This window comes from Aquila chrysaetos, chromosome 7 (assembly GCF_900496995.4).
Source record: "Aquila chrysaetos chrysaetos chromosome 7, bAquChr1.4, whole genome shotgun sequence".
Classification (NCBI taxonomy): Eukaryota; Metazoa; Chordata; class Aves; order Accipitriformes; family Accipitridae; genus Aquila; species Aquila chrysaetos.
In genome coordinates, this window is record NC_044010.1 from 44,485,829 (window position 1) to 44,495,021 (window position 9,193).

The window sequence follows — 9,193 nt, forward strand, 5'->3', positions numbered from 1 at the left end:
GAGCCCTGCGGGGGTCCGTTCGCAGGGAGGGGACGGCTCCGGGAGCAACGCTTGGCCCCGCACGGCACGTAGGGGGACACACACCCATAGAGCCTGGGAGCGAGTGCGGGCGCTTGCTTGTCTTTTCTCTTAATTCCCGCTGGTTAAGTAATGAGGAGATCCGCAGGGGAATGGCGGCAGGAAGAGGGGAAACGGGGCTGTCTCCCCTCCGGCGCCCCGGAATCACCCCGGCGAGCGGAGGGCTTCTTTGGGGTGACCGAGAGCCGTTCTTCCGACGTGCCCGCGTTTGCGGCACCAGGAGCCGGTTAAAATCGAGCCCAAACCGGGGAGCCTGAACCTGCCCGGGACGTGCCCGCTGACCAGGGAAGGATTAAGGCTGGGGGGAATAAAAAAATAAAATAAAATAAAAAAAACCCAAAAACAACCCTCGGAGGTCTTCCAGCCCCGAAGCGGCCCTGCGGAGGGGAGACGTCCGTGCGGGGAAAGGCGGCGGCCGGCGGGGCAGGCCGGTAGCACCGCGCCGGGGCTGCCCTACCCTGCCCGGGGGATGTTCTCCCCCGGCCCCGAAGCCTTCTCCCGCGTGTTCGTTGCGGTAAAGGCCCCACGGCGGACCCCGGTATTTTCAAACACCGGCGGCGAGTGCGCGGCGGGCCCCCCCCCCCCCCCCGCCATCTCCCCCGCCAAAACCCCGCGCAGCGCTGCGCCGGGCGGGCGGGTGGGGGGAAAACCCGGCGCGGATTCCCCCGGCGGGACCCATCCCGCCCCGCTCAGTCACCGCCCGGGGGTTAAGAACGGGCCGTCGGGGAGGGAGGCGGAACCGGGGCGAGGCGCGGGGGGGTCCGCCGCTCATCCCGGCCGCCCCCCGCGGGGTGGGCGTGTGCGTGGGGTGGGGGCGTGCAGGGCGATTCGATCGGGGGGGTCGGAGGGAGGTGGCAGCGCGGCGTCTGTGGGCGAGCTCCGCTCCGTACTCCCCGTCCCGTCCCGTCCCGTCCCGTCCCCGGAGCCGCGTTTTCGCGGTCGCCGTCTGTCGGCGGCCGCCCGGCCTCCGGCGAGAACCAATCAGGGGGCGGCTGGCCGCACGTGGAGCCGAGGGGACTCAAGAGCGCCGCGGCCGCCGCTCACTCCCCCCGTGACGGGCGTCCCGGCGGCACAGGGCAGCGCCGCGGGGGCGTCCACCGCCGCCACCGCCATGAGCGGCCCCTACCCGGAGGAGAGCTGCCCCGAGCGCCCCGAGTGTAAAAGTAAATCGCCAACTTTGCTGTCTTCCTACTGCATCGACAGCATCCTGGGACGCCGGAGCCCCTGCAAGGTGCGGTTGCTGGGAGCCGCTCCCGGTTTGCCCCCCGTCGCCTCCCGCCCCGACGCCGACAAGACCGCGCAAGGTAAGCCCCCGGCGGTCCCGGACCGCTCCTTCTCCCCGCCGTCGGGGCGGGGAAGGGCCGGCTGCGACTCCCCCCTCCGTGTCCCCGTGTCCCCGGGCAGCCCACGGCTCGGCCCCGGCCCCGCTGCCCGCCCGCCCGCCCGGCCTGGAGCCGCGGCCGCCGTGATCCCGTTACCCCGCTCGTTAGCGGCTGCCGTGTTGCCAGGGAGCGCGGCCAAGAGCCGTGCCCGAAATTCAGCCCGGTTAATTCCGTGCGGGTCGGGTACTGCCGCTTTAGGTTGCTCCTGCTTTCGATATACGTGTAATTTTTTTTTTTTTTTTTTTTTCCCTAAGCTAAAATAAATCGCGCTGAGCCGTGCAGGGAAAGGCTCTCCCGTTCGCCTTAAACCTCTAACGGATCTCGGGCAGCGAGCTGGGTGCCGCGCCTGGCAGCGGGCAGGGCGGCAATAACGGGGCACCGGCAGCCGCCGCCCCCGGCCCCAAGTCGGGAGCAGCCCCCCCCCGGGACCGCGGGCAGCCCCCCCCGGACCTCGTCCCTCCCGTTTTCCCCCGCCGTCCGCAGCCGGCCGGGGTTCTTTCCTCCAAAACCAAAAGGAAACTTGGGAGGGGAGGGGAGAGAGACGAGAGGATGGGGTGGCAACAACAAAAACAAACAAAAAAAATCCCAAACGAACGAAAAAAAGCGGAGCAGCCCCGGGCAGAGGCAGCGGGGCCGTTTCCCGGTGGTCGCTGCCGGGGAGGTGTCGGCGCAGGCCCGGGGGCTGCCCGAGGACCACCCCCCGGTCCCTGTCCCGCCGCTGAACGGGACGCCGGACCGGGCTCGGCCACCGGGAGGAATTTCTTCCCAGGCCGGGAGCCTCGGCGAGGGCAGGGACCGGGATGAGGGTAACGGGGCCGGGGGGGGTATCTCGGTGCGGGGTGGAAAACGGTGCCCGAAGGGGGGCTGTGGGGTTGGGGGCTAGCCCTGGGCTCTTCGCGCTGATCCCACTGACCGTGTCTCTCTTTCTCTCTCTTCCCCCCCACTCCCCTCTCTTCCCTCCGCACCCGTCTCCCCCCACGCCTGCCCGCCCCGTCCGACTGCTGCGGCCGCCTAACCCCCCCCCCCCCTCCGCAACCACCACCCCCCCCCCGTCCCGCCGCAGGGTCCCCCAAGGGCAGCCCTCCCTTCGAGCCGGCCGAACTACACCTCCCCCCCAAACTGCGCCGGCTCTACGGCCCGGGCGGGGGCCGGCTGCTGCCGCCGGGAACGGCGGGGCCGCGGGGGGACCGTCCGGAGGGGCGGCCGGAGGGGGGAACCGGCCCCGTGCCCGCCACCGCCCCGTGGGACACGCTGAAGATCAGCCAGGCCCCCCAGGTCAGCATCAGCCGCAGCAAAAGCTACCGCGAAAACGCTCCCTTCGTGGCACCGCAGCCCACCCGGGACGAGCTGGGCAGCCCCGCCGCTCACGTCGAGGAACGGCCGGGCCCCGCCGCGCCGGCCGCCGAGGAGGAGGAGGAGGAGGAAGAGGAGGACGAAGAGATGCTAGAGGAGGAGGACGAGGAGGAAGAGGAGCTGGAGGACGACGAGGAGGAGGAGGAGCTGCTGGGCGAGGACGGCGGGGGGCTGCTGAAGGAGGCCCGCCGGGGCCCCGCCGCGGCCCCCGGGGCGGAGGGAGGGGATCTGTCCCCCAAGGAGGAGCTGCTGCTGCACCCCGAGGACGGGGAGGGCAAGGACGGCGAGGAGAGCGTCTGCCTCTCGGCCGGCAGCGATTCCGAGGAGGGGCTGCTCAAGAGGAAGCAACGCCGTTACCGCACCACCTTCACCAGCTACCAGCTGGAGGAGCTGGAGAGGGCCTTCCAGAAAACCCACTACCCCGACGTCTTCACCAGGTACCGGCGCCGGGACACCGGCCGAACGCCGAGCGGGACAACCCCGGGGGAGACGGGACGGGACGGGGCCTCCAAAACGCATCCCCCCCCCCTCAAATCACCCCGGGGGGAATCCTGCCGCGGGCTGGCAGGGGACGGGGAGCGGGTCCGGGAGCTGGGGGGGGGGGCGGGGAAGGCTATTTTTACCCGCTGCCCTCCTCCCCCTCCCTCGCCGCGGCCGCCGCCGGGATCGGTTACGTTCTCCCCGCGGGGCTGGAGCCCGGCCCGGCCCGGGGAAGCCCCGGCAGGGACAGAGATGAAAGCACCGCTGCCTAAAAATACCGGCCCGGCACGTCGGGGCCCCTCGCTGCCCGGAGCCGCCCCCCCCCGAGGGGCCCGGCCCGGCTCTGCCCGTCTTTTCGGGAGCGTTTTCCCGTTGAAAACGGGAGCCCCCGGGGTCGCCGGGCTCCTCCGCGGGAAGAGCAGGCAGGGAGAGAGGCAGAACCGCCTGCCCGAAAATAACACACCGCCACCCCCCCCCGCCTTTAGCCCGGAGGAGGACCGAGCCCCCAAAACGGCACTTTTCGATCGAGGAGACCCTCCCGGTTTCTCGTTCGTTTTGCCGCGGGGGGGTGGGGGGTGTTTGTCCCCCCGCCCTCGGTGCCGGCCGTCACCCGTGGGGCTCCCCTCGGGAGCATATCACCCCTTTTTTTGTTGGTTTTTTTTTTTTGGTTGGTTTTCTTTTTTTGTTGGTGTTTTTACGGCTTTGGCTTTTCCTCCGGGGCTTTTCATGCCCGGCGGCGGGGCGGGGGGGGGGTTGCGGCGGGGGTCCCGGTTACGCTGGGAGGGCTCCTCTTTTGGGTTACAGAGCCGATGAGCGTTTTTCTAACCCCTTAACGATTTCCGATTTGCCTTAATTGTGGCACGGCAAACCGCAGCGTGTGGCGGCTCGGCTGCCGGCCCCCTGCGCCCCGGTTGCGGCGGGAACCGGCTGAATTTGGGGGGGGGGGGGGGGGGGGGGGCCAAAACTCGGGGGGGGGAGCCCCGACGGGCGCCCAGCTCGACGTCCCGGAGCCCACCCGCCGCCCGGCCCTGCTTCCTCCTCCTCGGGCACCGGGATTTCGGTGCACAGAGTCGCGGGCTGGGGGAGGTCCGGGGGGGGGAACGACACACACCGGTTCGGGGTGCCCCGGGCTGACGGCGGCGTGTGTGTCTCCCCCAGGGAGGAGCTGGCCATGAGGCTCGATCTGACCGAAGCCCGAGTGCAGGTGAGTGGCGGCGGGGCCGGGGCGTCCCCTCGACGGCACCCGGGGGGGGGGGGATCGGGGATTTGGGGGGTGTCCCCGGCCCCGGTAGGGATGAAAACGCGGGGGGGGGGAGGGTAGGGGGGGGGCCCCACGGGGCTTCGGTCGTTACCGAGACCCGCTCGGCCGCAAGCCGGGTATTTGGCTGCCATCGAATCTCCAATCGGGCTTCATAAAAGCCCACTTAGCGCTTAGAACAAACAGGGCCATTTGAAGGCAAAATGTTGTTTGATTTCCTCTCCGCCTGCACAAGGAGCTGGCTAATGCTATTTGATTTCCCATTTTTGATAGCAATAAGCCTGCATTGATCTAATAGCGAGTGAGTGCAATGCTATTAAAGGTGTTTGCCGCCCCATACCAGAGTGCATTTCCCAAGCCGGGTCTCATAACCAAAGAGACGATAAACATTGGGATGCCCTGATTGCCAACAGAAAACAGATGTCTCTGGGTCTGAAGCCGAGCAAATCACTTTACAGTTAAAATCGGGCACTGATAAAGCATAATAAATTCCATATGGCTCATTTAATACACAACAGCTTCTTGCATTAGAGGGGCTAATGATGAGATTTGTCCCCTCCTTTCTGTTGACACATTTCTCCATTGTCAAACAGAGATGTGACAGCAAATCAGTATTTTCAGCTCAGGGGAACAAGTCGTGGGAAAGTTAAATAACTTTAAAAAAAAGAAAGACACCCCCTTTCTCTCTCCTCTATTCACGGGAGAAGATGTAATTAAGGGAATATGAATTATGAGAGTCCCTTCGTTTACCTTTGGGTGTACTCAGACTTATTAATTCAATAAGGGGGAATTGCGAGCGAGGAGAGCTTGCTAATTGAGTTTTAGCTGGGAGAACGCTCCCCCCACCACCACCACCACCCCATGCCGGGCTGTTGGCTTCCCCGCGAACGTGATGCCTTTTCCTGCGTGGGTACCTCGAGGGGCACGCGTGGAAATCGAGTCTCACTCTACGGCTACGTGGAGAGATCCACAGCGCTGCTGCCTTCCTCGCTTCCCGGAGAGAAGGCATCTCACGCTGAGCTCACGAAGCCAAGCCTAAGAAGGGGAAAAAAAAAAAAAAAAAAAATCAAAAACCAAAACCCCAAAACCTCAGCCCACCCCAGCCCGAAAAAATTGTGAAATGCCTGTCTCTCTCAAAGTCTCTCTCCTTAGGTGCGTGTGGTGCCTCGCACTTGGTTATTAAGCGAGTATTTTCTTTCCCTTTGAAATGCGGTATTTTATTTTTCTCCCTCTCCCTCTCTCCTGCTTTAAGCTCCCGTTAGTTCACGATTTTTGCTTCGCGGGAGGTGGAGGAGAGGCAGGGGACGGCAGTGCCGCGGCCTCCTAACTAACTTTCCTAAAACAGATCCTAAAAGGGACGCCTGGAAACGTGTTTGCTGCTTTGGTTGCCTCGCAAATTATTTCTTCGTTTCAGACGTTAGTGAAATCACGATTTTTTCTTTCTTTTTTTTTTTTTTCTCTCCCCGTCGCTCTAAATCTGAAAGGGGAGGAAAAAAGAAAAAAATCCATCATCCGCGAACGATATTATTTGTAAAATAAAATTTAAAAAAAAGAAAACAAAAAACCCTAAAGAACAACAAGAAGGAGCCGCGCAGCTCGCGCTGTGGGCGCGGAACAAAAACGCGCGGAAGCCCCACGGGGGAACCGCTGTCCCTGCGGAGCAGACGGGGCGGGGGGGGTCGGTGTGGTGTGTGTGTGTGTGTTAAACTGCTGTGACCCCCCCCGGGAGCCAGGGACCCGGAGGGGGGAGAGGGGGGCGACACGGACCCCACGCAAAGCCCCGTGCGGACCCGCGGGGCTGTTGGACCCCGCTGCTGCCACGCGTGGCCCCTTTCTTTCACCCTGCCTCCCCCCCCCCCTTCTTCCCCTTCGCCCCCTCCCTGCCAGGGCTGCGGGGTCAGCCTCATTAAATCCTTTTTTTTTTTTTTTTTTTCTTCTTTTTCTTTTGCCTTCCAGGTATGGTTCCAGAACCGTAGGGCTAAGTGGCGGAAGAGGGAAAAGGCTGGGGCTCAGACACACCCCCCAGGTTTGCCTTTCCCTGGTCCCCTGTCAGCAACTCACCCCCTCAGTCCATACCTTGATGCTAGTCCTTTCCCTCCTCACCACCCAGCTCTAGACTCCGCCTGGACCACCGCCGCCGCCGCCGCCGCCGCCGCGGCCGCCGCCTTCCCCAGCCTCCCGCCGCCCCCCCCCCGGCTCCGCGGCTCTGCCCCCCGGCGGGACCCCCCTCGGCCTCGGCACCTTCCTGGGGGCGGCCGTGTTCCGCCATCCCGCCTTCATCAGCCCCGCTTTCGGCAGGTAACCCGGCCGCCTCAGGGACGGGACGCTGAGGGGAGGTGGGGGGGGGGGGGGGGTGTGAGGATGAGGGGAACGGGCCGCCGCCCCACGCGAGACCCGCCTCGCCCCGCCGCTCGAAGTTTGGCGCCTTGAAAAAGGGCCGCCGGCGATTGGGCCGCCGCGCGGGTCACGTGCGCGCGCCCCGGGCTTCTCATTGGCCGAGGGCGGATCTCCTCACGTCTCTGTGTAACCCCCCCCCCCCCCCCCCACCTCCTCCTCCTCCGCCGCCACCGGCTCCTCTGAGGGGACGGACGGTCGGTCCGCGGGCAGCGCGGCCGTGGGGCACCGGCCGGTCTCTGTGAGGAGACCCGGGTCTCCCCGCGGGGCTGCGGGGACCGCGCAAGACGGAGGAGGGTGGTAGAAATCGGTGCTTCCCCCCACCCCACGCAGAAACAAAACGGGGGTGGGTTGCCCTCCACGCACGCACGCACACACACACAACCCCCCCGGCTTTGCTGGACGGGGCGGGCGGTCGCCGGTTTTGGGGACGAGCTGAAAAGCCGTGACAGCCTCGTGGGGGTCCGCCACGGGCAGGTGTCCGCGGTCAGAGCGGGGGGAACCCCCGAGCTTGGCGAGGCCGCCCCGTCGGGGCGGGGGGAGAGGCCCCGTTAACGGACGGGGCGAGCGCAGCCTTGGGGGGGGGGGTGGTGCGTTATTTATTTTTTTTTTAGCGCTAGCTGTGGAGAAAGGCCCCCCCCCCCCCTCCCCCCCCCCCCCCCCCGCCGCCCCGACGGCGGCAAGTCGGGGAGAACCAGCCTCGGCGGGTTGGTTTGGGGTTTCTTTTATTTTTTCCCCCTAAAAAAATCTTTTCCCCTCCGGCGTCGGGTTGGTTTTTAATTTTCCAGCGTGTTTTCGTGTGTGTGTGTGTATGTCCGTGTCCCCCCTCCCGCGGCTGTCGGGGCAGGAGGCGACGCTCACCTCCGCTCCCCCCCCCGGCCCGGGCTCAGCGCTTGACGGCGTTTTGTTTTTTTGTCTTTTTTTTTCCTTTTTTTTTTTTTTTTTTTTTTCCCTCCTTTCCCCCGTCCCTCCCCAGGCTCTTTTCCACCATGGCCCCCCTGGGCAGCGCATCCAGCGCCGCTGCCCTGCTGCGACAACCGGCCCCGGCCGCCGAGGGGGCGGTGGGTTCGGCGGGGCTGGGGGACCCGGCCAGCGCTGCCGCCGACCGGCGGGCCTCCAGCATCGCCGCCCTGAGGCTGAAGGCCAAGGAACACGCCGCCCAGCTCACCCAGCTCAACATCCTCCCCGGGAACAGCACGGGGAAAGAGGTGTGCTAAAAGAGGCGGGTGTCGGCCTCGGGGGGGGGGGGGGGGGGGGGGGGGGCCGTTGGGTTGGGTTGTCTTTCTTTTTTTTCCTTTCTTTTTTTGGGGTTTGGGGTTTTTTTTGTGGGTTTTTTGTTTTTTTTTTGTAGGGGAGGGGGGAGGAAAGAGGAGAGTAGCGACACGAATAAATAAAGGTCACCTCAGACGGCACGAATCAAGACCAAACGGGGCGGGGGCGGGGGGGGAGAGCGGGGAGTAATAATAATAATAATAATAATAATAATAATAACAACAATAATAATTAAAAAAAAAAAAAAAAAAAAAGGAGGACCAGCAGCTGAGACTGGGGTAGGTTCCAGAGTTAGGGACGCGGAGGCAGCGAGCGCTTTTTGCATCACGAGTGAAGCGACACTCGCGAGCTCCTCCATAAGTAACTCCTTGGCCGGTACGTTTCTTTAAATGTACGACGTGTTCATTTCCTCGCTGAGCGTTAAGGGGTTGGGGGGGAGAAAAAAAGAAAAACAAAAAAAAAAGCCCTAATAAAAGTTATTATATATTAGCGTTACGTACACTAAATATTTTTCCTTCTGTTTATCTGGCAAGAAAATTAAAAAAAAAAAAAAAGGAAACAAATAGAATTGTAATTAAGAAAGAAAAAAAAAAAAAGAAAGAAAGAAAAGCAAAGGGAGGGGGGCACAGCTACCCACATCTTCTTAAAATAACATCCTAGGATGTTAAGTTGGTCTGTCAGGAGCACTGGAGAACTATTTCACACGTCGATGCAGCGAGCTGCATACGCTAACCAAGGATGCCGCCAGTGCAGACCGAAAGTAAATTTGATGCTGTAAGATAACCAGTGCACTTAAGGGAAAGGGTATATCTTTTTCTTGTTATATTCTTTATCACTACACCAACCAAGGTTTTTATATCAAACCAAAGGGAAATACACTGCTAGAATATGGACTGTTTAAGTCACTAAACTGTGATTATTGATTCTGTACATACCATTGTTATAAAAAAGAACAGAGCTTTGTATATTTGAAATG

The 9,193-nt window shown here is 62.8% G+C and overlaps 1 protein-coding gene across 1 annotated transcript; it reads left to right on the forward strand.

The window, feature by feature from the left end:
- The first annotated feature begins 1,131 nt into the window (after positions 1–1,131).
- ARX (aristaless related homeobox) lies at positions 1,132–8,174 on the forward strand. The gene is given in 6 exon segments (XM_030021055.1): positions 1,132–1,382; positions 2,524–3,250; positions 4,452–4,497; positions 6,508–6,732; positions 6,734–6,849; positions 7,922–8,174. Coding segments are annotated over 6 exon segments (1,548 nt in total). The 5' UTR covers positions 1,132–1,189; the 3' UTR covers positions 8,163–8,174.
- Positions 8,175–9,193: the final 1,019 nt, after the last annotated feature.